The sequence below is a fragment of the Urocitellus parryii genome, chromosome 4, assembly GCF_045843805.1.
Source record: "Urocitellus parryii isolate mUroPar1 chromosome 4, mUroPar1.hap1, whole genome shotgun sequence".
NCBI lineage: Eukaryota > Metazoa > Chordata > Mammalia > Rodentia > Sciuridae > Urocitellus > Urocitellus parryii.
The window spans coordinates 63,710,124-63,726,926 of NC_135534.1; the positions used below are offsets into that span (position 1 = coordinate 63,710,124).

General features: G+C 39.7%; 1 protein-coding gene across 1 annotated transcript in view; it reads right to left on the bottom strand.

The window, feature by feature from the left end:
• Nucleotides 1-518: 518 nt before the first annotated feature.
• Fchsd2 (FCH and double SH3 domains 2) overlaps nucleotides 519-16,803 on the bottom strand; it is a 251,959-nt gene continuing 235,674 nt past the window's right edge. Inside the window, exons 14-20 of the mRNA XM_077796870.1 lie at nucleotides 13,771-13,905; nucleotides 7,102-7,185; nucleotides 6,801-6,978; nucleotides 6,330-6,550; nucleotides 5,099-5,228; nucleotides 4,934-5,016; nucleotides 519-2,516 (exon numbers count right to left, since the gene is read on the bottom strand). Coding sequence (XP_077652996.1) covers nucleotides 2,433-2,516; nucleotides 4,934-5,016; nucleotides 5,099-5,228; nucleotides 6,330-6,550; nucleotides 6,801-6,978; nucleotides 7,102-7,185; nucleotides 13,771-13,905 — 915 coding nt within the window. The 3' untranslated portion in view covers nucleotides 519-2,432. The remainder of the gene's footprint in view (nucleotides 2,517-4,933; nucleotides 5,017-5,098; nucleotides 5,229-6,329; nucleotides 6,551-6,800; nucleotides 6,979-7,101; nucleotides 7,186-13,770; nucleotides 13,906-16,803) is intronic.

A 16,803-nucleotide genomic window follows, 5' to 3' on the forward strand; every position in this document is an offset into this window, starting at 1 on the left:
CCTTCTTGGGACCAATAAAATGTCCTTATACACACTCAGTTCATTACTTCTTAGGATGTAGCTATGGGAAAGGGGAGAAGCATCCAGAACGACCACATCCAGGAAGCCAACGGTCACATCCTCCAGGCTCCCTCCTTAGCTCACCAGCATGCTGCTGCCCTTTCTTTCCAGCATGTCTCATAATATTGTCCTCATTGTATGTAGCCGTCTTCTTTCCCCACTGGGAAAGAACCTTGAAAGCAAAGACCATTACTTATTTCTTTCCATCTTTAGGACCCAGGATATCATACCTGGCACAAAAGTGGTCTCAGGGTCTGTGTCCCATGGTGTTATTTACTTGCTCTCTGAATTTGTTAAGTGCCGTAAAGGAGGGCCCAAGAGTATCTTTGTAAGAAACATGGTATTTTTGGAAAAGTCTGTTGAACCAAACCTTTTTAAAAGGAAACTTGGAAAACTTAATTCCATTTTTTATTATTCAATATTTTATACATAATAAATACAAATTTTTTACAGCCACTGTAAAGAAAGCGCATCTGCACAGAGACTCTTTCTGAGCCCTGCCCTGTGCATGGTGATGCTGGGTTACATGTCCTGGAGGGAGGGATTATTTTTTTAAAAAGGAGGCATATTTTTACAACTTTGTTTTTAAAAATAAAATTAGCAGCTCTTCCAAGAAACATTTTAAGATCTAACAAAAGACTTCAACAACTTTCTGAAGTTGTGAAAAATCCAAATTCAAGGAAAATTTGGCTAGCTAAAGAAAGAGTAGAAGACTGGGTGTCAAGTTGAACTGCTCTATTTAATAAGCACTTTTTAGAATTGTAACATTTCAGCAAATTGTAAAATCTTTAAAAAACCACCCTTTTAATTGCTCTTTTAAACTTAAGAATAAGTTTGATAAACATAAAAAGACCTCAAATAGATCAACAGCTTACAAAATGCAAAAAACCAAAACCATAGAGAACAGTCAAGGGTATAGTTACTGAAGTGATCAAATGAATAACTGAAAACTTCTTCGGTTCTGACCCTACATTTTGTCAAAAATCCCACGGGGATGTTTGGTGAGCATTTCAAGTTTCTAAAGATTCTTAAGAGGGATGGGATTTTCAAAGCATAATACAATTTTTGGATTAAATTCTAAAAAATCTGATTTCTTAGCAAAAACAGAAAAGCAACAGGCAAGCCTCCCTTAGTCCCTAGGTAACACACTCCCTACCTTCCAGAGCCCCACGCTGTTCCCAGTGCTGCAGACTGCTGAGCACCCCTCCCATCCCCAGCTCTCCTGGGACTCGAAGAAGGCTCCTTTTGCTCATCAGTCTGCACTTGTGTGGGATGTGCAGTCAGAGTCTTTTCTTGCTCAGGAAGCTAGTTTCCTCCACAGGCCCACAGGTTCTTCCTTCCTAGGAAGCATCAGGGAGGACCTGGAGGCTGCATTTTTCATGAGTGACAGCTTGTCTATACCAACAGCGACCAGGCTGTCTGGGTCAGTGCACTAGCCTGCGAACAAAATAGTGCTAGGGACCTCCCCGATAGAGAAGCTCAACAAGCAGGCATGTGTCCTTAATTTATCAGACACTCAGGTTCTAAAGATATTGGTCAGAAGAGTATATGCTGTAAAAACTGAGTTGAAAAATGTCCAAAGACAAAAAGAACATTAAACCGGCTCATTTCAGAACTGGAAGCTCCATCTCTGCTGTGGCCGTAGCCTCCTTTCTATTAGTCTATGTGATGGGCAAGATGTGGCTACTAGTTTAGCCCCCTCCAGGTTAGCCCCACTAATACTAAATGAATGGCATAAATATTAATACAAAGGACACTGTTATTATTTTAAATCTGTTAGTTGTGGAAGAGATGTGCGTTAATGCAACTGGCGCTAATGCAACGGGCAGTCTACTTTTTCCTGGTATGGTTTCACTCTTCATCTGGGGATGAACTTCGGGGAGGAGCCAGCCTCTCCTGAATCCCTCCTTCTGTTTCCTTTTGGAGCCAACAGAATCTGATTAATACTTAATCAGATGAACAAAAGCTACTTGAAGAACGATGAGATCTTTGCCACATCCTTGTGGCCACAGTAATATACTGTACGAGCACACATGATCAGAATTCTGTGACTATTCCCTGGAATGAGGCCTGGACTGGAATCTCCTATAAAAACGGACCACTGTTAGGCATGAGGGCTGCTCTCCTCTGCTTCTAGGGCCCACTAGGATTTGTGCTATGGTAGGAGAGATGACATAGAAAATGACAACAAAAAAAAAGGCACAAAATATTCAAAACATGGGAGGAGTTCACCAGGCCACCCAGTCACAGAGAATCTGCCTTGGTTTTGCTCTGTTCAAGAGTCACCATCATGCAAAGGTGCCTAAACAACAGGATGGGCCAAACTCCAAGCCTGGCCTTGATTGTAGCGGTAACAAAGGGCAAGCCCATAGTCACACCAGTGTGATCTCCACATCCTCCATCTTCTCTGCTGGCCTTCGGTGGTTCTGTGTGGGTGGAGGGGGAGCCGCTCGGACCTGAGTAATGAACAAAGTCTTGGTTTGTAAGTCAGCTTCCAGACTCAGGCTGGAGCATCTGCAAAGTCCAACCAGTCCTCTATCCAAGGACATGGGCACGTACTTTCAGTGTAAATTTCCCACCCCGAGAAGCAGGTACTGTTCTGGGTGAAATGTCAAGCCTACAAATGAGACTGCTGCCTGGGATAAAAGCCCTGGGCACAACAGTTACTGAAGCCCTAAAATCCTTCTCCAAAGCTAAAGCCTGGAAGTGAAGGCAAGAGCGCAATACTTAGGGAAATAAGACATCTCAGCATGTCTTGGGAGTCAGTTCTAAGAGAGAAGGCTGGAGAGGCAGGCTGGGGCAAGAAATGAAGGGCCTTGTTGAGACATGTTATAAGAAATCTGGGCTTGGGCTGGAATTGTAGCTCAGCGTAGAGCGCTCGCCTAGCATGGGTGGGACCCGGGTTTGATCCTCAGCACCACATAAAAATGAAGGCATTGTGTTGTGTCCATCTACACCTAAAAAATAAATATTAAAAACCCCCTATATTAAAAAAAAAAGAAATCTGGGCTTTATTCTGTAGGCAAGGGAGTCTTTGGTGGATTGTAAGGCATATCAGATCCATGAAAAGATGTCTCAGATAACAGTTTGGAGAAGAGACTGGAAGTGGGCAACAGGACAAGTGAGCTGACAACATAGGAGACTTTCCAGTCATCAGAATGAAGGCTGATGTGAACTGAACTAGATACCAGGAATGGTGGAAGCAGAACAGTGAAGAGTTTTGAGACCTGTATCCAAGGTAAACCTGGCAAGACCTGGTGATGACTGGCAGGTAGGCCAGGAAGGTCTGAGGGATGCTGCCAGAGCACTGGTAGGATAGAGGATCCATTCACCAAGACAGGCAAAATGGAAGAAGGAACATGTCTTGGAGGGAAGGTAATTCACTAATTTTTGCTGAGTTTTGGGCGTTGGTCTCAGATTTATAAGTTGAGATTACCACAAGTCTGAAGCTCACTGAGAGACATGATTCTGGGATTTGGTTCTCACAGTCATGGGAATAGATAACTTGGGGGAGAATATGTTGAATGACTTCAAAGAGAAGCAGTCTAGGGATAGGACCATGAAAAGTATCAGCAGAGATGGAGAGAGGAGGAGAAACCTGCTAAGGTCAATGAAAAGGAAAAGCTGGAGGTATAGAGCCAGCCAGCAAAGTGTGGTGGACAAGAAAATTAGCCCCGATTTCTCCATTTCTACTCTTACCCACCAGCCCATGTTACTAATGCCTCTTGCTTGGACAACTGCTCCATCCTCCTAATGGCTCCTGTATCAGTTCTGCCACCTTTTATTGGTCTCCACTTGGTAGCCATAAATATGTGTTTAAAATACAAAACTAATCACAACACTGCCCTGCTTAATACCTCACAATGGCTTCCAATCACATTTAGAATCAAGACCCAAGTCCCTGCCAGGTGTGGTGGCCCAGCCTGTAATCCCAACTACCCAGGAGGTTGAGGCCAGCCTGAGCAATTTAGTAAGACTCTGTCTGAAAAAATAAATAAATAAAAAGGGCTGGGGCTATAACTCAGTGGTATAGTACCCCTGGATTTATTCCCCAGTATATAAAAAAAAAAACTTATTAAGACCCAAATCATTAATAAGGAACTCAAAGCACATCTGCTTAATGAATCAACCTAGTGGTTCAAGGAATGGTGATAAAGGGTCAAGGAAAACAGAATTGCAAAGAGTCCACTGGATTACCAGTATGAAAGCCATGACCCTGAAGAGGAGTGGTAGTGGAACTAAGATGGCAATAAAGTGAAGGGTGAGCATAGGTAACTATTTGTCAGAATATATCCCTGAGAACAGGAGTTCTTTGAGGTCATTTAGTGTATTTCAATGCTCCTCAAAGAGGCAAAAACAGGCCTGGAAAATAGATTCTTAATAAACACTTGCTAAAACAATTGTTTCAATATGTTACAATTATACTACTTCAATGTTCCTAGAGCTTGAAATACAATTGAAATACACCTGCACAGTGGTTATCTTGTGATCTTACCATGTCAGTGAGAAGTGTTCCAGTATAAACTAAATGATCCAAGATGAATTGACTTTAGAGCTGTCGAGGCTGTTCGAGGTGGGAAACTGTAGATACTTTTCTGGCACATAACCCACTTAGCCTTTTAATCACTCTTTTTTTAAATTTATTTTTTAGTTATAGGTGGACACAATATTTTATTTTTATGTGGTGCTGAGGATTGAACCCAGTGACTCATGCATGCTAGGCGAGCGTTCTACCTCTGAGCCACAACCCCAGCCCCTCAATCACTCTTTTTACCTTCCCAAATTCATTTCATCCTTGTTTGGCAACACACAGGGGCTGATTTGGATTTGGAAGAACTATGCATTCTATAACCCTGCCAGCTAGGAGACTTACAGGCCGGAGTTTGCCATATGAGGTCTCAGGAGTATGCCTTGATGCCTGTGAGAATCCTGGTGACTCAGCATGGAGGCTGTTTTCTAAGGGAGAGAATTAAAAAGCTCAATTTATGTGGTGTTGTGCAATAAAATGCACTCAGACCCTGCCCAGGAGGACCCTTACCATTTGTTGAAGGAGACCGGGGGAAGAGCTGGGCACTCCTCTTATCCGGGCTAGGGTAAGGACTGCTGGGAGGCTGGTCATACAGCGGTAGCGGAGGCAGGGAGGTTTGCGGCTTGGGGGAAGGAGAGATCTGCATCGAAGAAGGCAAGGTTACCAGGTGCTCTTGGCCTCAGGAAAGAGAGCTGGCTGCTTCTCTGCTGCTCAACACACATTCCTTTTCTCTGGGACTAAATTATGAGTGTTAAAGCTTGTCAGCCTTTTGCTTGTCAGCAAATGGACCTAAAATAACTACCCCAAACCGTTTCATGATGCATTTAACAGTTTCCTATCATAGATCTCATTATATTACTGATTTTAGTTTATCTTCAAACAGTTACCAAGTCAAACCATTCTCTAAGCTTTTCTTTTTTAATTGAAAATATGATAAATTAGTCAATTCAACAAAGCTAAGGAAGAACAAAAAAGGGGACAAATTGTACTGTTTTTACATATGAAGATACAATAATTGGCTGAGCTTCTTGTACATGAGGCTAAGTTATTATCACACAAACAAGATTGGCAAACACTTTCTTTATTCTTCTACCTGCCAGGCTGCTGTAACAGATCCCCAGAGAAAAACTGAACTGACTAAATTAGGATTTCCTGTAAATGCAAGTTTCCTACTGATGAGCAAAACCTTACAGCCCCTTTATTGTGGGACAGGGGCTCTGACAGGCCCTGGGCTATGCGGTAGGGCTCTGAGTGTGATGGAACGAAGAGCCACCTTAGAGTTGTACCACATAAACTAACCATGGACATAACACATTCTCTCTCTGATTTGTTTTTTCTCTCTCCACGATTTAGTATTATTATTATTATTTATTTATTATATACGATTTAGTATTTTGGTTAATGGATTCACAGAATGCAGAAGAATGAAGGCATAATAGGTTCATATCCCACAAGGGTCTGACAGTCAAGTCTCTGGTTTCTGAAATTCAGCTATATAGACATCTGGCAATTGAGGACTGGAACACGGAGGGTGAGGCACAGAGACTACAACCCACTTTTGCCTGGTTCAAGAGACCCTAGGGAGTCATTTTCTTTAATCATGTTTTAAAGCAGCTGTTCTTTTCTTCTTTTCAGCAGTGCTGGGGATCAAACCTTGAACGTACTAGGTAAACATTCCACCACTGAGCCACACCTCCATCCCTTTAAACATTTTAAAATTCAGCTCTCTCCACTCTGGTACCTGAATCTCTTTCATCCATGGAGTATCACCATTTTCTGAGGCTGAAAGTTCTTCCACTAGCACCGATGGGAACACTCCAATCCGCCCATTGAATTCTCCTTCCCAGAAGCCATCGTCATCTTGGTTCTCTTTGTTCAAGATACGAATGATTGCTCCCTCAGGAAAAGATAGCTCATCATCTGTCTGGCCCTCATAATCATAAAGTGCTTTCACAAAACAGACTAGAAAGCAAGAGAGAGACAAATCTGGTTAAGAACAAAGACAGTCAAGGCTGCTTTTGCAACCACCCCTATGCTCACATGGCAACTCAGAGAGCACCACTCAAAGTTGTAATTTTTTTACTCACTGTGATCAAAACAGGGAAACAAAAGACAGGAAGAAAGTGCTTTTTAACCTACTGAAGGCTTACTCCTAGGGTAATACAGTTTAGGTCAAATGACCAAATAAAGAGTGCCTTGTTTCAGTCTTTACCACTGGCATCTCCGTTGAGGCTGCCTGAAACGAGTTCTGCTTCCGTGGAATTGCTGGATGTGTGTGACCGACTGTCCAAAGCGGCCAAGGACTGCAGCATGCTCAGTAGGCTGTTCGAGGTGGGAAACTGTAGGTACTTTTCTGGCACATAACCCACTTGGCCAACTTTATTTCGAGCCTGGGTAAAAGACATGGTTACAAAACAGGTTTGCACACACAAAGGTTTGGACCGGACATAATAAGAACCAAAACAAACTCCTAAAAATGTCACAAGAGGGGCGATATGAGCAAAGGAATATACCTTTACCCAGTCTTCCATATCTCCATCTTCAATCACTTCTAACACCTCATGTTCCTCAATGGTCAACTCATCTGGTTGAGAAGCCTGCAATGGAGGATGGTCATGGACAAAATTAAAAAGGTTAGATAAAGAGCAGATGTGAGCTGGTCAGAACAAAAACTGGGGATCAAAATATTGAAATGATTTTGAGAAACATAAAAATTTTAATGCTGTAAAACTATCATAATGAGGTGAAGTTTTACTCTAAAAAAATGAAACAAAATAAAACTGCAACTAAAACTGGATCCTCAGGAGGCAATCAGGTCAGTGATCAGCACTGTGCTGGAAGTGAAGGATGTGGGTTCCAAGCTTCAGCTCAGGTACCTAGTGGTAAGTTACTCAGCCTCCATTTCTTCAAAATGACAGTCCTGCCATTCTCTCGAGGATGGGGGAGTTAATGTAGGATGAATAAGCACAGAACCATGACGACTTGGGAAGCACAGGCAGAGGAGAAGGCACTGAAACGGAAGTGCTACCAAAGGCTACCATGGAGGTGCATGGAAAATGTAAAGAGCTATGTACATGGATTGGATGGAGGTTAAGCAATGCCGAGGGTTGATCTGGAATTGCTGCAAAATAGTGGCCCAAAGAGGAAAATTGTGGGAAAGGCCATGATTGAGATCAGGCAAAATTTGGATTATGCTCCAATATTAGTATGGAGACTGGGTTGATCCTTGGAGGTTCTACACAATCTGTGATGGCTTTATTGTCCCTGATAGCACCAGTCACCAGATTTTCCCTTAGGACCACAAAACCTGAGAGGAGACTCTCAGAGGCTCCACAGAGGGGTTGGAGAGTCTGTTTGGCTTTGCTTCCTAAAGAGCCTTGTATGTCATATTAACAGGTGGGCTTGTGAGTATCTTCTGGCTCTCTAGTAAAAGCCTTAAAAGCTTCCCCCAAGTCCCAAGATCAGTTAAAATTGTCAACTGAGACCATATAGTTTTTCAAATCTCACAATTTCAAAGTGTAGAATATCTCCAAGTTACACAAGCAAAAATTGGGCAAGAAAGTTAGTCAGTTTCTAAGATTCACTTCACATTTCGCAAGCTTTAAACATTTCATCAAAACCCAGATTCTGATGCTACCATAGCTCCTTAAGACAAAAATAGTCTTGAAAATGGATGATAAATTAGAGAATACTATAAGACTAGATTTTCTCCCCTCAGCATTAGGGTTTGAACCCAAAACCTCACACATGCTAGGCAAATACTCTACCACTGAGCTATATCCCCAGCCGCTCCAGGACCAGATTTTAAGTAAATTACCTCTTATGTCAATATATGAAACCCACTTATTTACTTTTTTTAAGTGTAAAAGAGGATTTATTTAATTGAAAAGAAAAGAGAGAGAACTCCTGCAGGATGAGAGGGGACCTGGTCTCATTTACTCTTTTTAAAAATTTGTTCTTCTGTTCTTGAAATAAAAAAAGCCAAATAGCTTGGAGGATATTTTTTATATGATATTTTTAATATAATTCAGCATATACAAAAACAGCATCCTACAAAAAAGACAGCATACGAGAGGGCCATGTGACACTGCCAAGATCATTAGTCAACAGGAGGTAAATATGGGCAATTTCAGGATTTAAGCATTGGATAAATTGTTGAATGAGATAATTAGTGTTGGTCCACATTTACTCTTGATAGCTTTTTCAATGGAATTTCTTTGCTACTCTGAAACCACACTGTGTCCTGAATATACCAGTAAAAGGTACTTCTGTAGTAAAGCCGTTTTCCTAAATTACATGCCAAGACTTAAAAAGTCTCAACACAACCAGACTAGTCTCTACCCTGTGTGAGAGCAAAGAGGATATGTTGCTGTCCTTGTGCAAAAGCCATTGAGGTCCAGTGCAGCAGGAGTCTTCTAGCAGAAGCGGACACTAGCATGACCGTGCCGACGCCACACACCAATGACAACTGTTGCACAAGGTTGTCCTCTACATGGCAATCAAGACCTAGAGTCTGGTCCCCGTGAACCTCGGGGTACCCTGGACCAGCACACTCTTCCCTGTGGTCTAGGTGCACCATGTCTCTCTTGCTTCTATGCTTATACCCGGCTGCTCCTTTTGTCTGGTCTGCTCTGTTCCAGCTTTCCTGTCTGATGAATAGATTAGATTATTATAGGTATAAAAGTCTAGTTTCAGTCTTGTTTCTATGGGCAAGAGACCATCTGAGTCTCAGTTTTCTTTCTTTCTTTTTTTTTCTACCAGAACATAAGTGCCATAAAGACAGATTTTTGTCTGTTTTGATCAGTGCTACATCACAGAGCCCAGAAAGAGCAAAGTATTTGTATACAGAGATGCTCAAGTAATTGTTTGTTGAATAAATGGTGTTTTCTGATAATATCTTCTTTGTAGGGTTATTGAAGAGATTGAAATGAACAAAGAAGCAGTAGCTTCTCATGACTTGTGGCCCAGCTCTCCTTCTCAGACCACTGGTAATGAGCCAGTTGCTTCTTCCTTTCATTAAGACTCCATGAGTCCATCTCACACTGACTACCATGGTGCTCTAGCTCGCTGCTAGTCCTTATGAGTTCCCTATTAGAATGACTTAAGGCGGGGACTGTATTTCTCACTTATTCCAACTACAGGCAGCCAAGTGGTCAGTCAATGGCTATTAAATATATGCAAGGTCTCACAATGTCTCCTTAAGTCCTAATATGTTTCAGTCTGTTATAGAACTCCATAGCAAACTGTGAGCTATTATAAAGTAGAAGATAATGAAAGAACACTTTTGTGTTGTTGCAGTACTGGGGATCAAACCTAGGGCCTCACACATTGCTAGGTAGGCACTCTACCACTGAACTATATCCCAAACCCTGAAAGAATATTTTGTATCTAAAACATTTTCTATATTGTGGCTCATTTCCTTAGGGTGGATATTAATAAGATTAAAAGTTATGAATACTTTTAAAGCTTCTGAATCTGAATATTAAATATAGCTTTTCTGTGTTCTCACCAGGTTCATTTAGTCCTTTTTTATTGGTGTAGGCCACAGAAATCATGATTAGGCTCAAAGTCAGTCTCTTTCTCTTTTTTCCATTCATTGCAATGGAGTTTTGCTATGAGGATGGTCTTGAACACCTCGGTTTCAAGCCATCTTCCTCCTGCTTCAGCCATTCCAAGTAGTTGGGACTCTGGGCTTGGGCCACTGTGCCCAGCTGATCTCTCTCTATTCTAATTTATCCTCCTGAGTGTCTACACAAAGACCAGAGTTATCTCCTTAAAGTCCAGAATAAAAACCAAACTCCTGAGCCTAGTATACAAGGCCCTTTATTATCTGACAGCAAATGCCTTCAGATCTTCTGTTATTCCCCACCTCTCAGTTCTCCTACACATCCAAAAGTAAACTGTTCTCAACACCCTATCCTCTCATCCCAGTTTCCATATCTGCTGTTCCCTTTGCTTAGAAGGATCCTTCCTTTCCCTATCCTCTCTCTCTACCTAGAAAAGTCTAGATTATGATTTAATTTAAATGCCATCTTGTCTGTAAAATTTATTTAACTACTCCATAGTCTGTCTATTCCTGGAAGGCAGGGATAGTGTCATATTAATTCTTACATCACAAAGGTTATCATATATTGTGCACTCAGTTTTAGCTCAGTGATTAACTGACTAAATAGATTGTTTTTTTTTTTTTTTTTGTATTGAGGATTGAACCCAGGGGTGTTTAACTACTGAGCCACATCCCCAGCCCCTTTTTATATTTTGTTTAGAGATAGGGTCTCACTGAGTTGCTTAGGGCCTCGCTAATTACTGAGGATGGCTTTGAACTCACGATCCTCCTGCCTCAGTCTCCTGAATTGCTGGGATTACAGGCATGCACCACTGCACTCAGCCCTAAATAGATTCTGATAGTCTGGTTTCACAGAGACGTATCTGGGATAGATCAATGGAGGTACTGTGATAGATCAATGGATGAATGTGAGCTGTTTTTTTTTAAGTATTTATTTTTTAATTGTAGTTGGACACAATACCTTTATTTTATTTATTTATTTTTATGTGGTGCTGAGGATTGAACCCAGGCCTTGCACGTGCTAGGTGAGCGTTCTGCCCCTGAGCCACAACCCCAGCCTGAATGTTAGCTGTTTAAAACAATTTAGACACTTAGAACTCTCTCCATGTAAGGACCTTAATTAGTTTTGAAACTTTCAAGTAAATATAACAAGGAGAGGTGATATTAGAAAACATTCTGAACCCTAGTTTTAAAATATCCCCAAATTTCTTAGAAGATGATTTCAAATTTTCAAAACATTATCAAAACAATGTACACTAGGAAAAAACCCTAACTTTTTAAAGAAAACAGTAAGTATTATGAATTTAAATATAATGAAATGATGTTAAACTCAAAAAAACCCAGGAATAGCTGATATTGAAAAGTATATAATGCCAGCTTTTGGCAACACAGGACTGGGGAGTGGAGTGAGACTGCCCAGTGTATGACAGTTAAAGAGTCTCTCAGAACAGTCCCTCTGTTGTTATCCCTTAGCATTAACCTTTTCCCCTTGCTTTCTCTATTAGTATAGGGGCCAGAGAAGGATTCATTTGCTCATGCCTTCCTTACATCATTCATTTATTAATTTCACAAGACCCACTGTGTGCCAGGCATTGTCCCAGGAGCTCATGACACAGAAAAGGTACAGACACAAAGTTTATACTTTCATAAGCCTTTAATGGGGAAGCAGGCAAAGAAATATGAAGACAAGTAAGACTTAATCTGGCTGGCACTAAGAGCTATACAGTCATGTACCACATAATGACATTTTGGTCAACACTGGATCACACATATATGGTGGTCCCATAAAATTATAATGGAGTTGAAAAATTAAAAAATAGCATTGTAGCCATCATGATGTCATAATATAACATATATTCGTATGTCTGTGGCATCACTAGTGTAAACAAATCCACCATATTATGTATAGTATATAATATTTGATAATGATAATAAACAACTAGGTATTAGTTTATATTTAATATACTTTTTAATCATTATTTTGGTGTGTAATCCTCTACTTACTAAAAGAAAAAGTTTACTGTAAAACAATTTATGCTGGCTAACAGTAGCCTTGTACATGTCATGTTTATTGCATCTCTGGATTGCATGAGTTTATCTTGTGCTTGATTTAATCTCATGTTGTTTTGTTTGTCATGGTCTGATGAACAGAAATAATATATCTCTACCACACAGGCTAGGTGTCTATTAGGCTATACCATCTAGATTTGTATAAGCTCATGTTTGATAAAATCACCAAATGCTGCATTTCTCAGAACATATTTCCGTAGTTGAGTGACAGATGATGAACATCAGTATGATGAACAAAACAGTGTTATGGGATAGAGTAGTAAAGAGCTATGTGTTTAGGTGGCTGAGGTGACCTTTGGAGGTTATTTGAGTTGAACTACAATGAAGATAAGGGCAGTAAACAGAGATATTGGGAGACACAGTTCTAATCAGAGGGAACAACAAGTGCAAAGATGTGTACTCAGGAAGGAACCTGGTACTTTTGAAGCCAGAAAGGCAGCCAGAGTGGCCAATGTACTGAGTGTGTGAAGTGGAGGAATGGCCTGACATAAAGCTGGGAAGAATGCCTGGAGTTCGATCAGGCTAGACATTACAGATCCCAGTGAAGAGTTCGGGCTGGGAAGGGTTTTTTAGGAAAAGGAATGGAATTAACATTTAAAGCTTAAAAAGTGTGTGTGTGTTTTTTTTTATTTTTAGAAAAGGGAATGGAATTAACTCCTTTATGTGTCAAAGATAATTCTAGCTGGAAAATGGATTGTTGGGAAGCTAGTGTCAAAGAAGCCTAATTTTGAGGGCTCATCCCCATCTTATAACAATGAAAGCAACGGCCTAGACAAAGATGAGAGCAGTAAATATGGTGAAAAGTGGATAGATTCAGGATATGTTTTGGAAGTGGGCACAACAGGACTGGCTGACAGACTGGATGTGGGAGTGAGGGAAAGAAAGGAACTGGAAAATTGAAACACCATTTACTTTGTGTTGAATATAAAGTAATTGGAAAAGCAGGAAAGGATGAGAGAGAGTAAGAACTATTATACCAAACCAAGTTTGGAAATTCTGGCATCTGTTAATCCAGATTTCCTGCTCAATATGGACAAGAGGGAATTATATTAGGATGAGTAAAGGCAAAGTATTAAAAACTGCTTTGTGAAACAATTTTCTTTTGATATGAATTTTGAGGTTCATTCTAATGGAGGGTTTATGCCAAGCAGGCAATAGAGAGTAAGGGTAAGAGCTGTATTTACTGAATATACTGTATTTACTGAACTAGGTACTAGGCCAAGTGTTTTGCTATAAAGGTAATCTCTCATTTAATCTTCACATTTATTTTACAATATTATCCCCATCATGTAGATAAGGAAACTGAGGCTCATAGAAATTAAGAGGCTGACTAGTGTAAGCTCATGTAGTTCATAAGCAGTGAGACAGGATTTAACTCAAGCAATCTAATATCAGAGCTTAAACTCTTCATCATTATGTTTCGTTGCTTTAGATATTAACTGAATACTAACATTATGCTAGGCGTCCTGTGAGAAGCTGGGTAGACACAGTCACATGTATCTTTAGGTTTGTCACAATTTAATATCAGCAATATCTTAATACAAACCTTGTAGGAATAAACAACTTTGCAGGTGAGTGGATAATTTCTTAAGGTACCAGAAGGACTGGAACTGCTGTCATCAAAAACATCCATATTGTCTTCAAACTCTTCTCCTTCTTCTCTTTCATTATCTGCATTTAGCTAGAAAAAAATTAAAAACCATTAGCTAGTTTGCTTGCTTCAAGAAAATGTCTGGAAACAGGAAAAGCACCTAAAATTGAACTGTTTCAAAATGTTAATTTACTTATTCGATTATACAGGACTGTCTGTTCATGCATGCATGTTACAAGAGGATAGAGATCATGTTTACAATCAAAAGTAAAATATGTTTCAAATAGAGAAGAAATATTTATTAGTATCTTTCCCTTTTTATTGTTAAATACTGACTGACAACAGGCAACAAAAGAATAAAATAGCTTTGCATGGTGGTGCATGCCTGTAATCCCAGTGGTTTGGGAGGCTAAGGAAGGAGGATCCTGAATTCAAAGCCAGCCTCAGCAACTTACTGAGGTTCTAGCGAGACTCTGTCTCAAAATAAAAAAATAAAAAAGGATGGGGATGTGGCTCAGTGGATAAGCACCCCTGGGTTCAATCACTGGTACCAAAAAAAAATTTAAAAAAAGCTAAAATAAAATAAATTGGACCATTGAAATTAAAAATTGTTATGCATCAATGGACAATAAAATGACAGGATCCCACAGAATGAGAGAAAGTATTTGCAAATTATATATCTGATGTGGGATTAATATCCAGAATATATAAAGAACACTTAAAACTCAACAATAAAAAACAACCCAATTAAAAAATAGGCAGCCAGGTGCAGTGTGCACACCTGAAATCCCAGTGGCTTGGGAGGCTGAGGCAGAAGGATTGTGGGTTCAAAGCCACCCTCATCAATAGCAAGGGTGGTAAGCAACTCAGTGAGACCCTGTCTCTAAATAAAATACAAGGCTGGGGATGTGGCTCAGTGGTCAAGTGCCCCTAAGTTAAATCCCCAGGATCCTCCCAACCCTGCAACAACAACAACAACAAAAGGGCAAAGAACCTGAATGGATATTTCTCTAAAGAAGATATATAAATGGACAAGAAGCACATGAAAAGATCCCAACATCTTTAATCATTGGGAAAGTGCAAATCAAAAAACCATGATATACCATTTTATACTCATTAGGATGGCTATTTTCAAAAAGCTATTTTCATTAAGTGTTGATGAGGATGTGGAAAACTGGACCGTTGTGTACACTGTTAATGTTACTGTATATAGTACAGCTGGTGTGGAAAAACAGTAGTATGGTGTTTTCTTAATAAATTAAACAGAGTTACATATAATCCAACAATTCCATTTCTGGGTAGAAACCCCAAAGAATTAAAAGCATGGACTAGAATAGAAAATTGTAAACCAATGTTCACAGTAGTAGTATTTACAACAGCCAAAAGGTGGAAGCAACCCAAGTGTCCAGTAACAGATGAAAAGACAAATAAAATTGGTACATACATACAATGGAATATTACTCAGATCTTAAAAAGGAAGGAAATTCCGACAATGTTACCACAAGAATGAACTTAGAGGACAGTATGCTAAGTGAAATAAGCCAGTCACAAAAAAATAAACCCCATAATTCCACTTATATGAGATATCTAAAGGAGTCAAAATCATAGAGACAAAAAGTAGAAAGGTGATTGTCAGGAACTGCGGTGAGTAATGGGAAGTCATTTCTGCAAGATGAGATGGATACTGAGGACAGTGCCACAACACTGTGAAGTTTACTTAATGTCATAGAACTATATGCTAAATAATAAACAGGTATAACTAAATGATAAACAGGTATATTGACACAAAAGGAAAAGTCCCCTGTGCAGTGTTACACAGGAAAATATATATTTTTCTAATCTGAGTTTCAAGGTATATTACCCACCATAGCTAAAAGGCATATTAATTAAAGTAGTATTGGATGTTCAAAATGTATTTATCTACAGCACCATTTGTGCTATATTAAATATAAATAATATTTACACAAGCATAGTTGTCTGTCAAGGGAGTGCAAGACAAAGAAAACTGAGGGATGGACTGGGGTTGTGGCTCAGTGGCAATACAAGGCACTGGGTTCAATCCTCAACACCACATAAAATAAATAAATAAAATAAAGGTAATGTGTCCACCTACAACTGAAGAACGGAGGAGGAGGAGAGAGGGAGGGGGAGGGGGAGGGTAGGAGGGGGGAGGGGGAGGGTAGGAGGGGGAGGAGGAGGATCACTAATACTTTTAAACTGACTCCTCTTAAAAAAATTCTAAGAATTCCTAAATTTTAAGAATACCTAAAAAATTCTAGAGACCCACAGGGAATTCTAGAAGAATAAACTACATTTTTCCTGCCACATTTCCTGCCACCACTTCAAACGTCCTGACATAGTTTCATTTATAATTATTACTGAAAATTCTCCACAGGTCAGTGAAGTAATCTTGTGCCTGATCTTATAGTTATTCATTTGTAATCCCTCAGGCCAGTGGCAAAATAAGTTTAGATCTTGACTTCTCAAATCTCAGACTTCAGATTCTATTGTTTTTTCCAACAGGGAATGGTGTCATACAAAAAATAAGGATGATGTTCTAGAAATTTCCATAATACTAACTTAAAAAAAATATTTCAACTACTATAAGACATTCCCTTCACACTCTAAGAAAGGTTATAAACATTTAAAAAATGTGGATATTACAAAAAATTAAAAAATGCTCATACATTTATAAAAATGAAGGTAGAACAAATTTCTAAAAAATATATATAAAATGTTAATATTGTACTGTGCTATGGCGCTTGGAATCAATTCAAAACATTTTAACTTGGCAACAATGGTTGACACTAAACATTCCTTTCCCTGCTCTATTTTGAGTTCATTTTTTGGTTCTTATGGAAGGGAATGAAAGGCTGCAGTGACAGCAACACAAGCTTCTGCACTGCTCCAGCACCTTCCAAAATCATATCATCTCAGAATAATTTCTTCCTTTTCCCCTCTTCTACCCTCACAAAAATATTTAGAAAA